The 26,365-nt window shown below is 38.5% G+C and overlaps 1 protein-coding gene across 1 annotated transcript; it reads right to left on the bottom strand.

The window, feature by feature from the left end:
• Positions 1–374: 374 nt before the first annotated feature.
• Positions 375–3,714, bottom strand: LOC150035385 (uncharacterized). The gene is made up of 5 exons (XM_090314298.1): positions 3,016–3,714; positions 2,227–2,310; positions 1,606–1,728; positions 748–754; positions 375–676 (listed from the first exon to the last, which is right to left on the bottom strand). The coding sequence occupies exons 1-5, from the start codon at positions 3,712–3,714 to the stop codon at positions 375–377; spliced, it is 1,215 nt and encodes a 404-aa protein (XP_090170424.1).
• Positions 3,715–26,365: the final 22,651 nt, after the last annotated feature.

The raw sequence follows: 26,365 nt of genomic DNA, 5'->3' as shown, positions 1-26,365 counted from the left end.
TTAGTGGTGGTCTCGTCCCTGCGACATTCGTGTTCGTGCGTTGTTCATGCTATCGCAGTCGACGCTTCCGCTGGGCATTGGTAGATCGCGTGGAGGTTTTTCGCTGCATTGGAGTTCCGAAGTGTGAAGAACGTCTTCAACTGGTATGAAATTGTTTCCCTTATGATTTTGTTGTTTATAGCATGTCGTTAATAAAGATTTGTTTGTATAACTGTTTGTTGAATGTTTATAATTTATATTTCGGTCATTGTGAGATCGGAGCGATCCGAACATGCTCATGGAACTCTTCAGATATGAGATCCTTCAGTTGTCGAATCCGACAGAAATAAACATGGACAGTATTGCTCTAGCCATGAGCTTCAAATAACCGTAAACTATGTATTCACCGATGTAGTTTGACATGGAGTCAAATACAAAGATTGTGCACCCCTATTGATTGATGGCAAGCATAAGCAATGTTGTTTGATGTTGATTGGCCCAAATACAAAGTCAACATCTGTCCATGCTGGCTTGTATTCTTCGTACTGTCCAAGCACGTTGTCAATGAAGAAGTGAGATTCCGCCCAAAACCTCATATGTGCTTCATGATCCAACCAGCCTGTCACTTTGCCACCCTCCATTTCAATACCGTCTGACCGGATCTTAGAAGCAACACCCTCTGGCTCCTCAAAGCATCCTAGGAAAGGCAAGATGTAAATACATGCTTGAGTTAAGAGTAGTTTCAATAGATATGTGAAATTTCCATACCGTGAAGCTTGAATCAATGACCGTGAATCGAATCTTACAGAGGTTAGGTTTCGAGTGCAACTTCTTATGCATGTGCATCAAAAGAAGATCCATAGTCTAGTACAATAAAGAAAAGTATAAGCTGTCTGTGCGATAGCTTAAAAAGTTGCTAAAATATCATTAAGAAACTACTAGAAGATCATTTAGAAAATTCTAATTGATTGCTTAGAAGTTTCTAAATGATCGTTTAGAAAATTCTAATCGATGGTTTATTAGAATTTTAATTCTAATCGATCGTTTATAACCTTTTAAATGATTGATTAGAATTTTTTAAATGATCAAGAATTTTCTAAATGATTGATCTTGGTTAATGAATTAACAGAAATACTCAAGTTTGCAAGCACCCATGTGTTCTACTCAAGCATTTTGTAGAAATCCTTGGTCGGAATGTATATACTACCATCCGTTCCTCGTTTTTTGTTTTAGGATGACTTTTCCATTTTTTGTACGCATTCCACATAACATCAAGGACCGGGAAACATGGGTCATAGGAACAAACGACCCTTATGGGGAACTCAGGTATAGGGACCAAGGGTGTGGGATTGATAACAATAATGGTCGATTTCAGTCCCACTATAAGTGGTTCAACTTCTTGAGATTAGGGTTGAGGAGATCTTGGAGGTGAATGAGGTTGAATTGTTTTGAAGGTGGTTTAGAATCGGGCTGAGAATCTCCTTTCTTCCCCCTTTTCAAACACTCATGTGTGAACTTGGCTGGTTTTTTCCTTTTCTGGCGCTCTCAACCACTTATTTCCTATATATAAATTATAAATCAGTGACAGTACAATTTTAAGAAGACTAATTCATGCAATAGTCATACCTCAACTTCAATGGCATACTTTTCAGTTGACATCCCCAAATTGAAATGGACCCTAAGACTAAACGCCTCAATTGACGTCCCCACAACTGGTTCTAATATTTCATCAGCGGTTTGAGGAACTGACTATTCATTGACAGAGATGTCCATCAATTTAGATATTGGATCTTAATCGTTAACAGTTTTGGACTGCTCACTGAACGTCCCAGTTGGTTGTTCATTGTAGGTTTCTTGGTGGGTCTGAGGGGGAACTTGTGCATCGATCTATGGGGGATCATCATCATTATATGGTTCTTGATTATTGTTACCATCACCATTTATCATCACGAGGTCCCCTATCATGATGAGTCCTTGTATTATTACTAACCTGAAAAAATCAAACGCACTATTCTGTCAAGGGAGGTAATTGATCATCTAAGAATAAATAAACGGTCGTTTAGAAACTCTATATGATCGTCTATAAAATCTAAACAATTGTATAAAAAATCTAAAACGATCATCTAGAAAATATGAACGATCATCTAGAAAATCTATATGATCATCTAGAAACTCTAAACGATCGGTTAAAATTTCTAAACGATCGTCCATTTGAGAATATCTAAATGACTGTATAGAAATACATACCTCACATAAATGATAGACCATCATCTTTATTTCGTTCAGTTGCTGGCCCATCAAATGATGTTGGACAGTAAATGTATCTCCCATCTGATGGACCATGGGAGTCAAGTTTGCCAAATCTTTGCAAATTTCTTTTATTTCCTCCCTAAAAATCTTGTACGATCTGGAATGACGATTTTTTGAGGACTTTTGTTGCTTATGTGGTTCTGGCTCATTTGGTTAGTCTGAACTGGCATGCGTGGAGGCTTGGGTTAGTCTAAGCCAACATACATGGTTCTGGCTCTATACATTGCACATTTACAGAGCTTTCTACATGGGGTTCATGCTCTTCATGTCCCCCAAAGGACTTGCGAGTGTCGATGGAGTGTTCAACCCCTTCAATCATCCTTTCTCCAACAACAGGAACCACATTAAGTCCTTCCAGTCGGTCCTCCTTGTACCTTAACTCTTTTGTGCTAGGTACAAGTATCGACACAACAATAGTTCATACATAAACAAATGAGCAAGTCAGAATGCATGAAACTATAAATAAATGAGCAAGTCAGAAGTGATCGGTTACTTACTTTTTTTTGGCTGAAAAACTTTATTGCTCAATGATTTATAAGATGGAGCACGAGAACAAGTCCATCTAAGAATTCTAGGGATTGCAACCTTGCTGAATTTGGTGGCTATGAACTTACTTGATGTAGATGAAATTTTGTAAGCCCAAACCTATGATATGAAAACTTTTTAGACGAACATAACACACAAGTTCTATGTATATTAAAGTGAATCAGAAATAAAAGTACATACCTGGAATGCAAGGTCGAATCCCTTTATACAGTAATGTGAAGCGTGGTGATCACCTTCTGCTTTCTTTGAATCATATGCCTTCTTCTTCTCGCGCATGATAGTCTTCATGCTATTCAATGTATGTTCATATAAGAGGGAAGACCAGTCGTAATGTACGAAGACGTCGTGGTCATCGACAATCCCAAATATACTGACATCGAACTGGGTTTTCTTGTCATTTTCAATCATCACCGTTTCAATGAATAGTGCCAATGCAACCTTGACGACATCTTCGTCATTAGTAAAATTGAGCTTGTCAAATGTGATCTTCACATCCTTGCAAGAACTATCCTTTCCATTTGGGTCTTTGGGTCCAAGTATGAGTTCTCGCAGTCTTTCAACACTTGTTTCTCTTTCCACTGTTTCCCTGGGCGTCCACAACCCAGTTATCAAGTTAAAATCTTCTTGAGAAAATGTTACCTTATTCCCTAGAATGTTGAATGAAATAACGTCTGGGTTTGCATTTGCTATCTCCCTTAACAGAAAGTGGTGCAAAAGTTGTCCATTGAAAACAAGATCTATATCCAACAGTGGACCAAAGGTCTTTTCCCTATACAGTCTCATCTGTTCTTTTATCAACTTTTTCTTAATCACAGGGGCAATTTTGTGGACTTGGCAAGCAACTGTAGTAGGAAAATATTTCTCAGTAGGAACGACCATCTTACCAATATGACAATCGTGTACATTGTAAGAATAGTAAGCAATCGCATAACAAAAACTTAAACGATCGTATAACAAAAACTAAAAGATCACATAATAAAAATTAAACGATCGCATAGTGAAAACTAAACGATCGCATGACACGAACTAACGGATCGCATAACAAATATCTAAACGATCGCGTAATAGTTAACTAAACGATCGCATAACATATATCTAAATGATCGCATAACAATTAGCTAAACAATCGCATAACGGATATCTAAACGATCGTGTAACAGTTAGCGAAACAATCACATAATAGATATCTAAACGAGTGCGTAATAGTTAGCTAAACGATCGCACGATATAAACCTAAACAATCTGATAGCTTAGTACTCTCTATTCGATCGCTTAGTAATATCTAAATGCTTGCTTAATATTCTCTAAACGCTCGTTTAGTATTCTCTATTCGGTTGCTTAGTATTCCCTCAACGATTGATTATAAACAAATACACGATTAAACCCTAAAAGATAGTCAAACCTCAAATATCAACATGCATTCTTTAAAGAGAATAGTGTCGTACCTTTCAGATCATGATGACAGTGGAAAATGCATAGAGATGACCAGTGAGAAACTAGCGAAGAGTGCTCAACTTCAGAGAAAACAGGAGCAAATTCGAAAGAAAATGCTTCGAAGAGAAATGCTTTGAGCAGGAAATGAATGAAATGACCTATCTGTTGGGGTTGATGCCCTAAAGTCTTGTGTCCTTTAGTTTGTAAGCAGTTTGTACGAACGCTTGTGATATATAATATATGATATTTACTTCATTTATTAACTATGCACTTTTGATTTTTTTATTTTCTTTACCATAAACCAATAAACTAAAATCCCTGGTTGTCTTTATGTAACTTAAGCATGTATGTGGTGACATATAAGTAGATCATGTCTTAAGAGATAACCAAAATGGTCTGTAGTATATGGATATAGGAGGGAAACTTTATCCTGGTAATGCTACGGATGTGGTCTGCTTTGTAGAATGGTCACAAGTATTGTGACTTGTCACACATGGTCTGATCTGGATCATTCGTGTAAGGGACATGCAAGTGGGGGTATCCTATACAAAGAGTTTGTATAAGACCTGACCACGAAGTGTTAACGTCTCGTTATATAACATCGTTCATGATAGAGACTTCACTTCATTGGGATGACCATAGGTAACAATGACCTCAATCCTGAATGAGTTGGGAACTTCTGCCATTGAGGGCGGTCCTTTGATTTACATAGGTGCGAGTGGCCAGATCGCCGACTCAAACCTACCACTTTAGGGATTCGTTTGATTTGGGAGCAGGGAACTTAGCTACACAATATGGAATTCCTTCCTTCCCCGAAGTAGAGGCAGGTAGATAAATAGCTCCCTTAAGGGCTGATTTCAAGGCTTAAACGATGTGGCACCACACACCTTCTCTTGGCCTGAGAAGTGTTCACACATAGTTGGACTATGTTGTATTGTCCATTAGATGGATCAATGGTACTTATGGAGTGAGATGTAACTATAGGGGCAAAATGGTAACTTAGCCCAACTGTACTTATGAGCATTTGTGAATTAGATAGATTTGATGCATGCATGCAAGTTAAGGACAGTTCATTAAAGTGTTTAAATGTGACTACTTGAACTTGTTTATTTCATAGACAAAAGTTTTTTATGAGCGGACTTAAAAAGACGACTTAGACTAAAATCAGTAGCGATTGTCTAGGTTAATGAACCCCTAGGTAGAACATTTAGTGGGAGGTACTTGAGGCATATGATTCTTCATTTAAACCTTTCATGTTTCTCCTATATAGTCCACACCGTGAGATCTACCCTCGGCCTCGTGGCACCCTGGAAGTGTTCCCCCTAAAGGATGGTGTTTATGTAGGTCAATATCAAGGTGGATGGAGAGAGTGTTCATAGTAAGTGGGAGCGGGAAGTGCGATAACATATCCCACGGTCTCCCTCGTTGGATTGAATAAAGTTTCTGCGCATCGCCTTAAGGCACCCTGGGAGTGTCTCCTATAGGATGGCAGTTTTACGCGTTTCTTTATTTGATCTCCTGAAAGAGGATAAGGTTACTTAATCTCTTGTTCTAATATGCTTCTTCCCTACGGTGGGCTCATTAACACGGGACTTTGGCACCGAAAGCGAGGGGTCATACTTATGCAAAATTGTTAAAGGTTAACAGTTCTGGACCAGATAAATGGTGGTTGTTAGGTTCAGTTCCAAGAGTTGGTTACGCCTAATGGTTGAGAATGTCTCATCCCAGTGAAAGGGCATCTGATCACCCCACTGGTGATGTTTGTGCTGCCTCGCTGGGGCATAATTGCAAAATAGAAGTCTTTCGCTTTGGGTGCTTGAAACTATTTTGAAAAATTAATTCGTTAAAATGTGGTTTAGCAAAATCTAATAAAAGTTTTGTTCGTTTTTCAACAACAAATTTTGAAAATGGCCACAGCCACAATTGCTTTGCTTACCGTCGAGAAATTAACAGGCGATAATTTTTCGACATGGAAACACATGATCACGACGATACTGATCATCGAGGATCTCATGTTTACCCTTACGGAGGTCTGTCCTCCTATTCTAGCTCCGAATGCCGCTCGAAATGTTCAGAAGGCATACGAGTAATGGACACGGGCAAATGAGAAGGCCCGAGCTTATATCTTGGAAAGTCTTAATGATGTCTTGGCCAAGAAGCATGAGCCCATGGTCCTAAGATCATGGATTCCCTGCAAGGGATGTTTGGACAAGTATCTGAACATCTCAAGTATGAGGCTCTTAAGTATATATTCAACTCTAAAATTTAGAAGGCACCTCTGTTCGTGAACATGTGCATAACATGATGGTCCACTTCAATGTGGCGAAGTTGAATGGGTCTACCATCCATGAGGGCAACCAGGTTAGCAAAATCCTGCATTTTTTGCCAAAGAGCTTCCTGCACTTTGTTAGTAATGTGATTCTTAACAATGTGAAATACACCCTTATAACTCTCCTCAATGAGTTGTAGACCTACCAAACTTTACTGAAAAGTAAGGAGAGAAAAAAGGCTGAGGAAAATGTTGCTTCATCTTCAAGGACGTTCCACAGTGGTTCGACCTCAGGAACAAAGTCTGCACCTTCTACTTCTAACTCTGCTAAAGGGAAGAAGAAGAAGGGTGGTAAGAGGAAAGGGAAGGCGTCTGCTAACCCGCCACTTGTCGCCCCAATAAGGCATCTGCCGCCAGTTGAAAAGGAAAAATGTTTCCATTGCAACCAGGATGGATACTGGAAGAGGAACTATCCTTGCTGACTGAAGGAAAGGAAGGCTAAGGCAAATAAAAGTAAATATGATTTACTTGTACTTGAAACATGTTTAGTGGAGAATGATGATTCTTCCTGATAATTGATTCGGGTGCCATTAATCACGTTTATTCTTCTTTTCAAGGGATTAGATCCTAGTGACAACTGGAGGCTGGTGAGACAACGATGCAAGTAGGCACCGAGCATGTCGTCTCAACTGTAACAGTGGGAGGGATCCAGTTAACTTTACAGAATAGGTTTCTTATTTTAAATGATGTATATATTGTTCCTGACCTTAAGAGGAACCTTATTTCTGTAAAGTGCTTGCTACAATGTAAATACACTATTTCATTTAATGTGGATAAAGCGTTTATTCATAAAGATGGTGTTAATATTTGCATAGTGAATCTGGAAAGTAACTTGTATGTGCTAAGACCGTTAGCTATAAGTTCCCTCCATAACATAGAGTTGTTTAAAACTGTTGTAACTCAATCTAAACGTCAACGAATTTCTCCAAAAGAAAATGCCCAACTTTGGCACCTTCGATTAGGGCACGTCAATTTTAATAGGATTGAGAGATTGGTGAAGAATGGACTTCTAAGTGAGTTAAAAGAAAATTCTTTTCCAGTGTTCGAATCTTGCCTTGAGGGTAAGATGACTAAAAGGCCTTTTACTGGAAAAGGTTATCGAGCCAAAGAGCCTTTGAGTTAGTACATTATGACCTTTGTGGTCCTATGAATATGTGAGCCTGAGGTGACTATCAGTATTTTATCAGTTTTACTGATGATCACTCTAGGTTTGGGTATGTTTATCTTATGTAACAAAAGTCTAAATCCTTTGAAAAGTTCAAAGAGTTCAAGGTTGAAGTTGAAAACGCATTGGATAGACGAATTAAAACACTTCGGTCAGATCGAGGTGGAGAGTTTTTGGACTCGACATTCTAGGACTATTTGATAGAACATGGAATCGTTTTCCAACTCTAAATGTCGAGTACACCTCAGCAGAATGGTGTAGCGAAGAGGAGAAATAGAACCTTATTGGACATGGTTCGTTCGATGATAAGTTAGCTTCCTTACCATACTCGCTTTGGGGTTTCGTAGTGGAGACTGCGGTATACATACTCAACTGTGTTCCCTCCAAGAGTGTTGCGAGAACACCTTGGAGTTGTGGAACGGGCGTAAAACTAGTTTACGTCACTTCCGCATGTGGGGTTGCCCTGCACATGTGCTTGAGAAAAATCCCAAGAAGTTAGAACCATGATTGAGGTTATGCCTCTTTATAGGCTACCCCAAAAGTACACGAGGGGGTTATTTTTATGATCCGTCGGAAAATAGGGTGTTTATTTCCACGAATGCTACTTTTCTGGAGGATAATCATATTAAGAGGCACAGTCCATGTAGTAAAGTCGTGTTGCGTAAGCTTTCCAATGACACTACTGAAACTTCAACAAGAGTTATTGAAGAGCCTGCTACATCAGCAAGAGTTGTTGATGGTTGTTCATCTAGTAGGTCAATTCTACTTCAGGGGTTGAGGGAACCTTGACGCAGTAGGAGGGTTGCGAACTCGCCCGTTCGCTATCTAGATTTCACGGAAATCCTTGCTATTGTAGCAGATGACGATGTTGAAGATCCGTTGTCTTATCAGAAGGCGATGGAGGATGTCGACCGAGATGAATGGGTCAAGGCCATGGATCTCGAGATGGAGTCGATGTACTTCGACTTAGTATGGGATCTTGTAGATCAGCCTGATGGGGTAAGACCTATAGGTTGTAAATGGATCTACATGCGCAAACAAGGTGTTGATCGGAAGGTGAAAACCTTCAAGGCTCGACTTGTGGCAAAGGGTTATACCCAGGTAGAGGGAGTCGACTATAAGGAAACTTTCTCACCTGTTGCCATGTTAAAGTCGATCCATATCCTCCTGTCCATTGAAGCTTATTATAATTATGAGATCTAGCAATGGACGTCAAGATGGCCTTTCTGAATGGAAATCTTGAGGAGACCATTTACATGGTGCAACTGAGGGATTTATAGCCCAATGTCAAGAGCAAAAGGTTTGCAAGCTGAATCGGTCCATTTATGGGCTGAAACAAGCGTCTAGAACTTGGAACATACGGTTTGATACTGCGATCAAGTCGTATGGCTTTGACCAGAACGTTGATGAACCTTATGTCTACAAGAAGATCATTAACGCTTCAGTAGTATTCTTAGTGTTGTATGTAGACGATATACTACTCATTGAGAATAACGTAGATCTATTGATTGTAGTCAAGAACTGGCTAGCGACCCAATTCCAAATGAAAGATTTGGGAGAGGCTCAGTTTGTTCTAGGTATACAGATCTTTCGGGATCGTAAGAACAATGTCCTAGCACTGTCTCAGGCATCATACATTGACAAGATGTTGCTCAAGTACTCGATGTAGGACTCTAAGAGGGGCCTACTGCCATTCAGCCATGAAGTCACTTTGTCTAAGGACATGTGTTCTAAGACGCCTCAAGAGGTTAAGGAGATGAGACGGGTCCCATATGCGTCTATCGTTGGCAGTTTGATGTACGCGGCGCTCTGTACTCAACCAGATATCTGCTACGCTGTGGGCATAGTAAGTAGGTATCAGTCTAACTCAGGCCAGGTCACTGGACCACAGTGAAGAACATCCTCAAGTATCTTCGGAAAACGAGGGACTACATGCTCGTGTATGGATCTAGGGATTTGATCATTACTGGATACAAAGATTTTGACTTTTAGACTGATAGGAACTCTTGCAAGCAAACGTCAGGGTCAGTCTTTACTCTTAACGAAGGAGCTGTATTGTGGCGAAGCACTAAGCAGGGGTGCATCGCCGACTCCACTATGGAGGCAGAGTACGTAGCGGCTTGCAAAGCTGCTAAAGAGGTCATCTGGCTCTGGAAGTTCTTGACAGAACTGGAAGTTGTTCCAAGTATGTCTAAGCCCATTACTCTTTATTATGATAATAGTTGGGTCGTGGCAAACTCCAAGGAGTCTAGGAGTCAGCGGTGCGGCAAACACATAAAGAGAAAGTATCATCTGATCTACGAGATAATGCATCGAGGGGATGTGATCGTCACAAAGATTACTTTGGAGCACAATGTTGTTGACCCATTTATGAAGGCTCTCACAACTACAGTGTTTGAGGGCCACCTTCAAAGCATGGGTATACAGGATCGCCCGCGGTTGGATTAGGGCAAGTGGGAGATTTTCTTATACTGGGCTTTTAAGCCCTAGTTTATTGTTTTGTACTAGTTTTTGTACACCCCACTTTGTTTTAGGACAAATGGGAGATTATTGGGGTTGATGCCCTAAAGTCTTGTGTGCTATAGTTTATAAACAGTTTGTACGAATGCTTGTGATGTATAATATATGATATTTACTTCACATCGATCTTGCTTAGTTAAACGTTTTATTTGCTTTACCACAAACTAATAAACTAAAATCCCTAGTTATCTGTATGTAACTTAAGTATGTATGTGGTGACATACAAGTGGATCATGTCTTAAGTGATAACCAAAATGGTTTGTAGTATATGGATATAGGAGGGAAATCTTATCCTGGTAATGCTACGGATGCGACCCGCTTTGTGGAATGGTCACAAGTGTTATGACTTATCACAGATAGTCTGATCCCGATCATTCGTGGCGAGTGGGGGCATCCTATACAAAGAGTTTGTATAAGACCTGACCACGAAGTGTTAACGTCACGTTATATAACATCGTTCATGACAGAGACTTCACTTCACTAGAATGACCATAGGTAACATGACCTCAATCCTGAGTGAGTTGGGAGCTTCTGCCATTGAGGGCGGTCTTTGTTTTGCATGGGTGCGAGTGGCCAGCTCGCCGACTCAAACCTACCACTTTGGGGATTCATCTGATTTGGGTGCTGGGAACTCAACTACACAAGATGGAATTCACTTCTTTCCCGAAGCAGGGGAAAGTAGATATATAGCTCCCTTAAGCTGATTCCAGGGCTTGATGATGTAGCGCCACACATCTTCTCTTGGCCCGAGAGGTGTTCACACATAGTTGGACTATGTTGTATTGTTCATTAGAGGGATTAGTGGTACTTAAGGAGTGAGATGTAAGTACAGGGGCAAAATGGTAAATTGGCCCAACTGTACTTACGAGCATCTATGAAGGGTCATCGTACTCATTATTGGTTATATCCGATGGACACAGAAATATATTTGTGGTAAGAAGAGTTCAACTATTGTTATTTAGTGGAATGCCTGACAGTTAACGGATGGTGGATCTCATGGCTAAAGAGTTTAGCCAGCTATTCACGTACCATTTGAGCTTCGAGCCATAGGTCCATAAGGTCTCCTTTGTAGCTTGGATAAAGTTGAGAATCAGTTTTTGGGTCCGTTTGAAATGTTCAAATTGACAAGCGGGAGGTCGATTATATATGATGTAAATGAACTAGTTAATTATATATGATATAATTGACTAAATGTATGAGATACATATTTTGGAGGAAATAGGATATAAATATGGTTTATATCAAGTAGAGGAGAAAATACTATAGTAGATATATGATATCAAACTATAGGTTAAGAATATAATATGATTATATTCATTATTTATTTAATTAGGTGGTTATGAGATAATTGGCCGAGAATTTATCCGGAATCGTGCGAAAGTGGGAAGATTAATTTCAGTTCTTGTAACTGAAGAATAAAATGAAAATTGTTTTAAAAAATCTCTCACGGTGTGAAAACTTTATGATCGCTTAGCATTAAGAGCTTATGCGATAGCGCCCATCGTCCTAAACGATCGCACACCTACGCACTAAACAATCGCACGCGATTTCTAAAAGATCTCTTACCTTTACTAAACAATCACTTAGCGCGTCGAGCAGACCTAAACGATCGCTTGCTATTTGCTAGATGATCGCTTAGTAAAACCTACATGATCGTGTACCTTTCTCTAAACGACAAGCACCTTACTATACGATAGTTATCTACTATCTCCCACTTGCTTGTTTGTTCAACACGATCTTCTTTTTCCTCTTCCCGCTACCAATTCCATCAAAGTCCACTCTTTGGATTCTCACTCCAAGAATACCGAGGGCTTCGAGTGGTGGTGTCGTCCCTGGTTGCTGTTGGTTCGTGCGTTGTCGTTCGTGTAGACGACCGTGGTGCTGTTAGGCGACTGTTTGCTGGGCGATAAGGAGCGTAGAGGGGTTCGCTTCCACTGGACTGAGTTTGAGTGAAGATTGTCTTCAACTGGTACGTTTACTCAGTCTTTTGTATTTTAATTGTTAAAGCATGCCTATAATTAGTGTTACAATGCATATCTGTTTGTTAGAATGTATGTGTGGTAATTCTATCACGATGAAATCGGAAAGATCTGCATCTGCTCATGGATACTCTTGTTTAAGAGTTCCTTACTCTTGTTTAAGAGTTCCTTCACTATAATTTTAAAGTATTCATAGAGGCACGCGGATACCAAATGGTCTGAAGGTTTTTTTAAACTAGGGGCAATTTTGGAATTTCGCATAGACAAAATGTTAGTGGTGAAAAGTTTTAAGGAAGAGGTCATTGATAGAAAAGTTTTTGGTTTTTGGGCCATTTTGTGAAATTTTCCGAGAGAAAAGGAGAGGGCTAAGGGTTTTGTTTTCGTTTTGTAAAATATACTTTTGGTCTTGAGTTTTGATATTGGCATCTGTTTAGTCCCTCAAGTTTTGAAATAGTTATTTTTTGTCTTAAAATTTAGAAAAATATTCTAAATAGTCCCTGTCATTCTTTGACCATTAACAATGACAATGTAGAATAACCAAATGACTAGTTTTGATTGTTGTGGCAAATTCTAATAACTAGGTAAAAGATGATTCTTTTTATAATGAATTTATTATAAATATCACAAACTATATGTAAAATAGATACATCAAAAAGTCAAATGTCTCTCCCTCTACACTCAATACATATAGTCATATGTCTTGTAAATATTCAATTCCATGTAATCCACCTCCCACTTGCCAAATTGCCTATAAATAATTGCATTTGGTGGGTTTGTAAGAGACATATATGTGGCAAAATCCATGAAAATTGGAGAAAGTTGATATTTTAGAGAAATTTCTCATTTCATATTATGTTATTTTATTTATTTATATATTATGTTTTTTATTTAAATATCTATTTATTTTATTATATATTTTTATTATATTATATTTTCTCTACATTTGTGCTCGTCATTGTGCGCTGTTGTACTCCTCGAATTTACAACTTATTATCAGTACGAGTTCCTATTGTTTTCCCCACTAAAAGTTGGTCCTAAAGGTATGTCGGTTTTTTCCTCTTCATTATAATCAATAAATTTAATGTTATTTTGCATATTTAATATCTATTAAATTTCTAATATAAATATAATAGTTCGTGATAATGTTGCCATGACAAATATCACAAAATTAAGATTTACCGCCATTGATATTGACGACAATAATTATTTATCATGAATATTTGATGTTGAAATCCACATGGATGCTATGAATTTTGGAGAGACTATTAAAAAAATGAAATACAACATCTAGACAGGACAAGGAAAAAGCTATGATTTTCTTTCGCCGTCATCTCCACAAGGGAATGAAAATGGAGTATCTTATAATAAAAGATCCTCCTATCTTATGAAAAAATTTGAAAGAGAGATATGATCATAAAAAAAATAGTTATTCTTTCTAATGCTTCTTATGAATGAATACACTTGAGGCTACAAGATTTCAAATCAGTAAGTGATTCCAACTCTACATTATTTATAATCAGGAAACTGTTGTTATGCAAAGAGAAAATTATTGATGTTTATATGTTAAAGAAGACATTTTCTACATCTCATGTCTTGAATGTGCTCTTGCAGCAGTAATATCGAGAGAAAGATTTTAAACAATATTCTGAACTAACTCATGTCTTCTCATGGCCGAACAAAATAACGAGTTATTAATGAAAAAATCATGAATCTCGATCAATTGGGATGACGTCATTCCTTGAAGTGAATGCTGTGAATTTTAATAATAATCATGGTCAAGGTCAAAGTCGTGACCGTGGCAGAGGAAGAAATAATTATTATTTTCATGGTGTTTGTTCTAATCATTTAAATTTCAAAAGAACCGCACAAAATGACAATCACAAAGGAAAGTCTCCACAAGATAAGAGTTCAAAAAGTGTTGAAAATAAATGCTTCTGATGCGGAATGACTGACATTGGTCATGTACCTATCATACATCAAAACACTTAGTTGGTCTATATCAAGCATCCTTGAAGGAAAAAGAGAAAAAAGTGGAAGCAATTTTCATATCTGACCCATCCCATATGAAAAATTTGGATGTGGCAGACTTCTTTGAATCTTTTGAAAAAAAAATCGGCAGAATTGATGGAATATCAAGTGTCCTTTGACTTTGAAAATATTTAGACTTAATGTTGTTTTTTATTCATTTCCATGTTTTTTTTCCTCTTAGTGAATGTTAACCTTTGTACATTCCAAATGTTGCTTTTCTTATTGTAATTATTTTTTTTTATTCATCATTTTCATATGCTGGATGACTAAAAAATGAGTAAATAAGATATATGTCTAGCAGACAATACAACTACACATACAATACTTGCAAGTAAGAAATATTTTTACAAATTGACAATGCTGGAAGCAAAAATCAATACAATACTAGGTTCTGCAAACCTAATTGAAGGATTAACCTAATTGAAGGATTTGAAAAAACAAATATTATTTTGCCTAGAGAAAGAAAATTTACAATTGACAATGTATTATTCTCTAGTCACTTAAGGAGAAACTCCTACTTAGTTTTAATAATATGGAGTATCTTTATATCATATCTACTGTCTCATATGAAAAATGTATAATGAAAGAGTTTCCTGCTTTATCTTATGGATTATATTATACTCATATACGAGTAATTGAAACATATGCAACAATGAACCTGAAGTTCATGAATCCAGATATATTTACAATTTGGCATGACAGATTAGGTCATTCAGGGTCTATAATGATGAGAAAATTTTTTGAGAATTCAAATGGACATCCATTGAAGAGCGACAAAATTCTTCAATCTAATGAATTATTATGTTATGCTTGCTCTCAAGGAAAATTGATAATTAGACTATCACCAGCTAAAGTGGGGACTAAATCACCTATATTTTTAGAACAAATTCGTGGTGATATATGTGGACCTATTAACCCACCAAGTTAACTGTTTAGATATTTTATGGTATTAATAGATGCATCCAGCAGATAGTCACATGTATGCTTATCATCAAGATGAAATCTTACACTTGCAAGATTACTTTCTCAAATAATTAAGTTAAGATCACAATTTCCTGATTATACAATTAAGATAATTCGTCTTGATAATGCTGGTGAATTTACATCTCAAGCTTTTAATAATTATTGTATGTCAATTGGGATAAGTGTTGAAAATCATGTAGCTCATGTTCATACACACAATGGTTTAGCAGAATTATTCGTAAAATGTTTGCAGTTAATTGCTAGACCATTGCCTATTAGAGCTAAGCATCACATCCCCTCCCGTGTTCACCTTTAGAACCCAAAAGGAGGCGTGAGGACGGCAGTTGCCAAGGATGGCAGATGCCACCCTTTTCCGATATCTACTGCCCATCTAATCTTACTCATTTAAACTTAAAGCAGAATTTATGGAAACAACTAGAAGCATAACTCATTTGAATAATCATTTCATATAAACATTTAAAGGTTTTACAACCGCTCGCCCTACCTCAGCTAAAACTAATCTTATAACATTTTTAACTTATGGCAACCTCGGTTTCTCATAGGAACCTGGACTCTTCTGCTACCTGCAAAAGAAACATGAAAGAAAAGCATGAGCCAGAGAGTGGTAACAGCTTAACAAGTCTTTTTCAACTCATAACAATATAAGCATATCATATTACGAGGTTAAGTCTTCAAACCTCAATCCTGAGTGAGTTTGTCCTCTATCTTACCTACACACACGGTAGATAATTAAAACTAGAACTCATCATAACCACTTTATCTCCTATGTGCACATAGATCCTCCTCTTATGGACTCAGAGGCTAGGCTCGTCGACTCTTTGACTGTGAACCCTGGACCCTAATTTCTCTACTTGAGTATGTTCCCTACTGAGACCAGTATGGTGAGTAGGTTGATGTGGAAACTAATGTATAATGGTAGAGAAAAGGGTGAAAAATTAGAAGAAAAGTGTGAATTTGAAAACTTAACTCTTGGCAAAAGCTTAGAAAATTGGCCAAGTATAACCCATACGTTGGAAGCAAGAAAATTGACTAAGTGTTGTCCATGCGTTGGCCTTGATGATTTAGAGGTTATTTGGGGCATTGAAGGAAGCCAAAGTGTGGCCAAGAGAAACGCATTCAATGTCTTGAGAGGTTAGAACAACTCATGTAGCAGCCAAATGTATTGAGAGGTTAGAACAACGCATGCGGCAGCCTCAAGTTGCACATCCAAGGGTGCTTGACGTTGGACACGATGGTATGCATGTATGCGGCCGAAGGAAATTCGTTGGTAGTATACGGTGATGCGGTGCAAAGGCATGCAGTGATGTGAGGGCATGCGGTGATGCGGTGCGAGGCATGCGGCGATAGGGGCATGCGGTGATGGAGGCATGCAACGATGGATGCGGCAGTTTTATGTGATGGTATGCAGTGATGGATGCGATGGATGCGACAGTGCTACGCGACGGTATGCGGCAACACTATGCGTTGGTGATGTGCTATGCGTTGGACATGTGCTATGCATTGGACATTCGAGGGCTTGTGGGCGCATAGGACAAGCTAGTAATATGCATTGAAGAAGTGTTGGTCATTATCCTAGTTGAGCGCATAGAGCAAAGGTAAGCCATGCGAAAGGAAAGGATATGCGGCCAAAGATTAGCTTGCGAGCATCTAGCATAAGTGACTAAGTTCGTCAATTAGATGCACAAGGAAAGATTGAATGGACGCATGCGCTGGATGATGGTGTCCGGACATAGGAAGGTTGCGGCATTTTGATGGGTGCATTTGTGGTTAGATGACCGCATATGAGATTGGATAGACGCATGCAAGGTCGTCATCCAGACATGTGGCTTATTGGAAGGAAATATTAAGCCTTAAGCAAATGAGGTGGACGCACAAGAGAACATGCAAAATTGAGCATTTTGTGTTGGCTAATGAAGAGGAGGAAACTTTAGTTTGTGGTGATTGAAGGCTGCATTGATAGTGTGAGGAAAAGACACTTGGACATGCGGCCAAGTAGGAGGTGTCGGCCTTGGAGAGTTTTTGGACGCCTATAAATAGGGCCAAGGACTTCTTTTCAGATCATAATTCAAAAGACATTAAGAAGAGTGGGAAAGCTAATTAAACTTTGCGTTGATAGCAAAATCTATGCGTTGGTCATAAAGTTTCAACAGGAGACGCAGTTATGCAGTGAAGTCTAGAAATAACATCAACTTGGGAGGAGAAGTTCTCCCAGTATACTCGTGCGTTTTGAGTGATTCCAAAGCCACTTGAAAGCTTCGCGAGTCTAGTTTTCAAGGTAGGGCTGTCGGAGAAGAAGCTCCAAGGGATCGAGCTGGAAACGGAGAAAAGGGCAGAAGGGTCAAGCTGTCGGGTAAGCTTAAGCTAGTCTTGAATATTTGAAGATTTCGGCCAAACCACGAAGAGTTCTAAGCTCAGAATTAAGGTAAACTTCCTGAGACATGGTAGAGCATGTTTATAGAAGGAAGTATCACAAGATAAGTCTTAGAACTATGAATAATCTGAGCTTTAAATTGAATCTTAATTTTAGGGGTTCAAAAGGGAGCCCGAGGTAAACAAAGAACTTCTAGAGAGAAAAGTTCCTAGACGATCAAGGTGAGTGACTAAAATATTTGACTAAATATTTACAATGTTTTAAAAAGAAACCATGTTTTAAGGAAAGATTATTCTCATGCCAGCTAGTTTTACAAAGTAATTTCCAAGAAAACCATGAGTTATGTTTTAAACGCATGCCATGTATGAAAGTTTATTGAAAAACTATTTATGTGTGTTTAAATACACCAAGAATGCATTAGTATCTTTAAAGACATGTTTTCTATGCGGTATGCTTTACATGCTTTAAAGAGAAAGTGATTTTATGACTAGTCTTAATTGAAACACGATACCGAAATATATTTAAGAAGGTATCCGATCAACTTAATACCGAAGGACATTTGAGAAGGTATCCGAGCAGCTCGATACTGAAGGACAAGTTTAGAGAAGGTATCTGAGTAGAAGTACCTAAGGTATGACGGTACTTAGTATGGTCACATGCACGTAGGTAGTTAAAGTCAGAGATTGAGCAAAATGGTTCTCTCTTGACTAGCAGTTAACGTTGGGATTTAACCACAACAGGGTTATTCTCAACTAAGGAACAATTTTAATGTTTTCTGATAAAAATAACTTCACATGTTTTATGCTTGGAAAACGTTTATACTGTAGTATAAGGTTACTGTAGAAGTTTATATTTCAATTTAATCTATTTATTGAGACTTTTGCATGAGAATCAGTTATCTTTCTTAAGTCACTCACTAAGCTAGCAAGCTCACCCTGTTTTCACATGTTTTCCTTTCCCCAAGGTAGCGGTCAAATCCTCAGGAGATAGCCCTGCATCTGCTCTGCCACTAAAGGACAAAGATATTGTAACCCGTCTATTTAAGTGGTTACTGTAAATATTGTACACATGTTACAGTTGTTCATTTAGGGACTAGGGTTTTGGGCATCGAGACTTGTGAAACTAATAATGTATTTACTAAATATGTTGTGCTTCTGAATTAATAAATTTTGGCCTAAGAGGCATCCACTATATATGAGTTTATACATTGGTATCAGAGTTATTTTCCGCTAGATTTAGTAGGCAGTAAGTGTAAAAAAAAGGGTTGATAACTGTTGCAATCATATCCTTTCCTAGGCCTCATGGCCCTATGACCATCCTGTGAGATTCTTCCCTGAGCTCAGGAACTAGATTTGTTAACCCCTGACCATCTCAGTCACAAGTTCTCGTTCTAGCTATTCATTCATAACATAAACATAGAATCTAAAAGATATTCTTAATACCTTAAAAGAATACCACTCACAGTTATTTCTAGGAACCCTTCTTTCCTCGTAAGTTCCCTAATTCCTCCTGGCTCCCTCTTCAAACCCTAATTTCCATATTCATTTTAAAACTCATATTACTCATTACTTTAGGCTTATTTTGAGACACTTCCTTCTACAAAATTGTTGTATTAACTTAATTACCTTAATATTTGAGCTTCAGATTCCAAATCAAGAGCTCAGAAGCTCAAAATTACCCCACCTTGCTCGGCTGCAATGACTTATGTGAACACCTCTCGGCTTCCTTAAATTTTGACAACCCTTATCCTAGAATTTCCTTATAGTAGCCCTTAGATATAAACTACACTCAAATTATGAGATTTTGGCTCAAGAATCACCTGATTTGCACGAGTAGGTTGAGAAAACTCCTCGTTTGAAGTTGGTGCATCGGTCTTTATGCTGTGAGAATTTCTCCCAATGCCTGGGTGTAATCTTAACACCCAGACAGCACCTTGGACGCCTAGGGAACCTTCCTCAACACCTGCTGAACTTCCCTCAATGCCTAAATGGGTCTCCCTCTTCTCTTCTAAGTCCTTTTTTAGAGAGTTTCTGATTTACATTCCGGAATGAAGCCCTTTGGGTATTTATAGGCTTTAGGGAAGTTTCTTATCATCAACACCTAACCCTCAATGCATGCCATCTGGACTGCATGGAAAATCTAAGTCTTAGCCCCATGCATTGTCCAACATAAGGGTCCTTGACACCATCTACTTGTACGGGTTTGAGTTTCTTTCCCAAACCATGCCTAACGCATATGTCTCCTTTGTATGTCTTATTATGCAGCCACCTCCTTCTATGGTTGTCTGGTGCTTTCTTTGGTAAATTCATGTATCCATTGTGTTGTCCCCCGACTTGTCCTCCAAAACTCCTCACATCAACGCATATGTTTAAACGCATGGTTGTTTCAGCCCCACCTCATGCGTCCAACTTCCCCTCATGCGTTCAACTTGCCATCGCCTAGTTTAAATCCAACCTCTAACTTCCCTTACCATGGCCTTTTCTTCTAAGCATCGCATAGCTCCCAGCACAGCTTTGGTATCACATAGCTCCTTGGCACATCATGGTCTTGACATTGCCTAGCCCTCAACCACACGCCTTACGCATGCCCAACGTCCTCGTGTTCAGGCTTTGAGCCTATACCAGCGTATCCCTATGCATGCAACCATGCATTCACCCCCGCGCAATGCCTAACGTCAACCGACCTCCTCTTGTGTGTCTGCCAGTGCCTTGCCTGGCTGTATGCCCTTAGACCAATGCCTACCTAGCTCATCGCCTTACCTAAGGCTGTCATCATCGCCTAACCTCATGCCAATGCATAATAGCCCACTCGCCAACGCCTCGGCTAGCGTTCTCATGTGCAGGCATAGTGTCACTTAATGCCCGTCCCTTGCCTTGCGAGTGCCACACCCCAACACTTGGTGCCATTCCTAGTCGTGCACCACAATGCATGGTGTCTTCATGCATCCAATGTTGTCACCTTGGCCTGCACATGACATCACCTAGGTTGCATCCACGCTTGGCCACCATTTTCACGGTCAACACTTAGCCATCAAATGGACTTATCTAACTTCTAAAGACAAACCAACGCCTGTGGCTCCCATATCCATGCCCATGGCAAGGTCCACGCCTAAGAGAACATCCACGCTTATTCCTATACTTAGCCAAATTGTGGGCTCTTAACCTACTATACTTCCAACACTTAGAAAATTTCTTCTTCTAAAGCATAGTTTAACAAAATTTCTTCCCTCAAGCTTGTACTTTTAGCTACTTTCTCTCTTTGAAGAAATCCTGTAAAGCTGAAGGTATCACACTAAACTTCCTACATCTGCATGGGGGACATGCTATTTTGCTTGCAACATCACTTGTACGCATTACACTAGTAGCTTATCATAAGTACTTGGCATTACAATTAGCTTATGACCATGAGCTAAATATATTCCATCTGAGAATTTTTCAATGTGCATTATACGTTCCAATTGTTCCAGATCACAACGTACTAAAATAGGTCCTCAAAGAAGGTTAGGAATAGATACTGGATATGATTCCCCATCAATTATCAAATACGTTAAACCCCTGACGGATGATGTATTTACTGCACAATTTACTGATTTTCATTTTAATGAGATAAATTTTCCAACATTAGAGGGATGAATTAATAAGTTGGAAAAAAATATTATGTGAAATGTAGCGATTATCTCATTTAGATCTCCGTAATGTAAACTTGAAGTTCAGAAGACAATTCATTTGCAAAATATAGTAAATCAGTTACCAAATGCTTTTATTGATGCAAAGAAAGTAACTAATCACATATACCAGCTGCAAATGTTCCGTCAAAACTTGATATCCCAACTTAGCAAGTTGTCACTAATGAGTATGGAACATTGATAGCTCTAAAAAAGAGCTATTATTCCTAGCTTAATTTGGGCTTATTATTAGATTTTATGTGTTTATTGTGCTATTTTGTAGGTATCAAGCAACCATAAGGTAGAATTGGTGATTCGAAGCAAATTGGGGTTAATTTGGAGCAATTTGGAGTTGATTTGAGCATCTTGGCTTCAAAGGAGTTGAAAAAACCAAAATGCTCCTGTTGAAGCGTTGCAACGCTCGTGATTTCCTAGGTCATACGCTCGCTTGATGCTAAAAGGTAGTAGCTTGATGTGCGGGGTAGCATTGAAATGCTACTCCTAGCATTTCGACGCTCCGTTTGGCACAACGCCTCCTTGATGCTGATGGCATATTTGCCAAGCATTGCAACGCTGCACCACTTTCTATATATACCTCCATTCACTTCTAGGTCAAGACATGTTGAATTTAGGGGGTCAAATTGATAGAGGCTAAGATTAACCTTCATTCTCCTTCTTTTCCCTTCAGAATTTAGTGTCTTTAGGTTAGTTTTTCTCTTTATTTTGGGTTGTAATTGATGGATTGGATGTTTATTTTGAGTTTTTCTATGAATTAAGAGGTAACTTCTATCTAATTTTCTTTGAGAAAAAGCCTTATGTTTAATTTCTTGATGAATTTCTAGTTAGCTCAACTAAAATGTTGTGAACTCTTTGGAATGATTTGATTGAATCTTAATGGGATTTTTATGAATTGATTTGACAAAATAGTTTATTTAAATTCTTGTTTGCAAAATCGTCATAGCCTATGCATAAATTAATTGATTTTGTTGCACAAATTAGGATCGCATGTGTAAAGTCTAGAGTTTTTCTTACCAAACTCATGTATGCCCTAATTTAATCTTTCCAAATAAATCATGCTATAAGACATATCTTTTTCGGCTTGTAATATGTCTCAACAATTGAACCCTTTTGTAATGTAGTTTGGTTTTAACTTGTATTTCACTAAAAAATAAGAGTTGTAAATTAAATTAGGGCTAATTTAGTTTAATATCGAATTTGGCTAATTGGGTTGTTAGATTCTCTAATAGGATGAAGGGTTGACAGACTCAGTGCAATTAATTGGTGCCTAATGAAAGGAATTGCATAGGATTCTCTCTTTTGCTCTAGAAATTAAATAGGGCCCTATCCTAAATTAGATTTACCATTTTTATTTCAATTTCACACATTTATCTCTTCCATGCCAAAACCTCCCATTTACCTCTCTAGTTAGGAAATTAATTTAACGAAACAAATTGCGCTTCCCTGAGGATCGACTCGGACTTATCACTATTGCTACGTTTTAGTAGTAATAGGAGTAGTTCAATATATAAAGTTTCTTTTGATCAGTAGTCCTTTTTGGGAATTAAATGACACCGGAAAAGACTCTGTCAAAATGGCGTCGTTGTCGGGGAAGCCATTGATGTTCTGTTAGTTAAATTTTTAGTTAGAGTATTCTTTTGCTTTTGATTTATTTTTCTTTTTGTGTCAGTAGTCTAAACATGGATAAATATCATCAACAAGGATGGGGACAATTGAGTGGAGCATCTCGACTTAGTGACGAGGTTTGTGACCTTCAAGGTCAACTTGCTGAGTTAACTTCTTTGGTTAGTTGATTGATTTTCAGGTAACCCGCAGGATTGATCACCCTAAGAAAAAAAGTCCAAGTTTGCAGTGGAGCCCTATGCCACGAGATTACTCCATGGGAGGGTATCCTAGCTATATGGATGATTTCCATCGGCCTAGATGGGAGTTGTCCTATGGCTATGGAAACCTAGGATGGGACTAGTTCCACTATGATCCATACCCCGCCACATCCAACATATCGATGCATGCTCACATCGCCAACTCAGGTATGTCACTAGAAGATGTGATTAGACAACTTGATGGCACAAGCGCACGCGTCAAGTTATAGTATAGTAAAACGGTCAGGAGACCGAGTATCATCCTTTGAGGAATTGGTTTAACTCTTTAGGCTATTCAGAGATCCTTCTAATTTTATTTAAGGGACCAGACTGTGATAAGAATCTAATTAATCTAATCCTAAAAAGCAAGAAAAAGATAACACTAGGGCGAAACTAGACAAAGGCACGTTCTAAGGTATGATTTCGTTAAATGGATTAAACCAAATTAATTGTTTTTTTTTACCTTAGATTGATTTCATGCAAATTATAGACCTAGGAGTCTTAAGTCCAGGTATCCTCTTTGGAGCTCAACCCTTTCTAATAACTAACCATGTAAACCTCGAACCCTACTTCCCTACTTAAATGTACTTAATAGATATGTGATATTGTTATATTGTAGGAAATTAAAAGGATAAGAAGAGTGAAGGAAGAAAATTCTAAGTGTTGGAAGATTTGTACTCGGGTAGCTTAGAGTATGGCCTAGCAAGTGGAAATTTTGGCTAAGTGTTGGAAATAGGCGTGGATGCTTTGGGCATTGGCCTTGCCATGGCCGTCGATGAAGAAACTTGATGGGCGATGATCATGCCTTTTGAGGTTAGGCGAGTCCATTTGGTGGCTAAGTATGGCCGAGTGTTGATGAGATGAGATGACAAGGAATGGGCGTGGCTTGGGCGATGGTGTGGCTGGGCATGGACACGAGTAGAAGGCAGAAGTGAGGGTTGATAGTAGATGATGGTGTGCACGCCTAGGAGCCAAGGCGACAACCCTAAGCAAATATGTTGGACAAGGCATGCGATGGTGCATGTGATGATTATGTGTAACCATGAGTGTGGGCAATGGCCGAGAGGTTACTTGCCTTAGTGTTAGTCGTGCGATAATTCAACCTTGAGAGGTTATGTTGAGCCTTGCGATAATCTAGCAGCTGGTGGCCTATGAGGTATGTGACAATACAACACCTTGTGGCTAAGGGAAGGCCAAGGAAGTAGCGAGCAAGCCAAGTCATGGGGACAATGAGAAGTGACAATGAAATGCGATATGGATTGGTGTGCGACATCGGGGTTTTCTTGCGACAATAAGGATCAAGAGGAGACTTGCATTGATTTGTAAGGAGATTTCAGCAAGATTAGACACATAACCAGCTAGCCATCATGATCAGGACAAGTAATCCCACTTAGTGGGCCGATGTGGAAGCTTAGTGGATAAAGCATGGCATGTAGATTGTAATATAAATAGAAGGGTTGACTTCAAAAGGATGGTTTAAACAATCTAGTCATGCTACTTGAGTGATTTCAAAGCCATCTAAACCCTGAGTGAGTCTAGTTGTTGATATAGGGTTGCTGGAAGAAAATCCCAAGTGAATTGAGGTGAAAATTGAGAAATCTATAGAAAGGTTGAGCTCTCAGGTAAATTTGAGCCAGTGTTGAAGATTTGAAGTTTCTAGCCAAACCACAAGAAATTATGAGCTCAAATTTTAATGTAAGCATGTTAAGACCATTTTGAGGTTGTAGAAGGAAATTTCTTGAGAAAAGGCTTGGAAAATTAGTTATTTGAATTATAATTTGAATATGGAAATTTCGAACAAGCAGGCAGCTGCTTGGGAAGAATTGGCAAGCAGCTCACCACATGTGGACAATGCTAGGTTGTGCATTAAGCTGATCAAAAGGCCATGAGGGCATGTGTTGAGGGTTGGGATGCATGGGAGGATATGCATGCGTTAATGGGCAGCAAGGTGAGCACCTAGGTGTTGCAATTAGTGCAAGGTTAGTGTAGTAGATTGGTTGTTGCCGCATAGTGAAGTTTAACACCAAGAGGGAAAAGTTCTAAGTGTTCAACACCTACTGAAGCCAACATTGGTAGGTAAGATCCCTATCTTAAAAACAATGTGAGCATAAATATGAAGAGTTAGTCTCGGGGAGACCATTACTAGTAAGCTAAGTATATTATTGTGTCCATAGGGTGACATCAATAGGAGAAGCTCACTAATCTTGAGAGGATTATCAAAAGACTATGGGTGACTTTAAACGATTTATAAATATTTTATGAATGCTTTAGCAATCTATGTTTTAAATGAATGACTAATCTTATGATAGTTTTTTGTAAGGAGTTTACCAAGCAAACTCATTCCAATGCATGCAAATTAATGATGTTATAAAGCATGACGTATGTAATGCATGCTAGCTCCTTAGCAATACATTTCCTTATGACTATGAACGTATGCTAGTTATAAGCTACATAGTATGTTCTAGTTATGTGCTCTTGATGTTTATGAGCATGAATCTAAAATAGAGTCCTCATTAATGCTGGGTGTTATGATACCATGTTCAGTAAGTCTTTCTATGAAAGTATTTCCTTATGATGTATGAACAGCTTAATACTGAAGCACGAGGAAAAGGGTATTTGGGCTCTTTTTTAGTTATGATCCTTAACGAAATAATCCATTATAGCTCTATGTGCATGTATGATAAGTACAAGGTTATGACAAAGGGTGGAGCAAGAGGGTCTCTCCCTTAGACGAAGGTTAGGATAAAGGGTTGAGCAAAAGGGTCTCACCTTAAAAAATAGCAGTATGGAGGGCTAAGCAAAAAGGTCTTTCCCTCAAATGAAAGTAAACATAGAGGGCTGAGCAAAAAGGTCTCTCCCTTAAATGAAGATTAGTTGAAAGGTGATGGCAAAAAAGTCCACACCTTAGTCTAGGTTATGATTGGGGAGTTGAACAAAAGAGCCTCTCTCTCCCAGCTAAGGATGTACATAGATATGTTTCCAGATATGATATGTTTAGAAGGTATTATGTAAGTTGGATTGACAGTTGGAGATGAACAAAAGGGTTCTTTCCCAACTGAGGATCAGATCACCTATGCTTTCAAAGATGTTAAGTTTTAAGTTATACAGACATGAATGCTTGTCTAGTATTCGATTTTAGTTATTAGCTTTCAGTTTAAGCATAAGTTTTATGTTAT

This window comes from Benincasa hispida, chromosome 6 (assembly GCF_027475165.1).
Source record: "Benincasa hispida cultivar pf3 chromosome 6, pf3_genome.v1.1, whole genome shotgun sequence".
Classification (NCBI taxonomy): Eukaryota; Viridiplantae; Streptophyta; class Magnoliopsida; order Cucurbitales; family Cucurbitaceae; genus Benincasa; species Benincasa hispida.
Note: the sequence above shows the minus strand (reverse complement) of the source record. Positions and strands in the feature narration are given on the sequence as shown.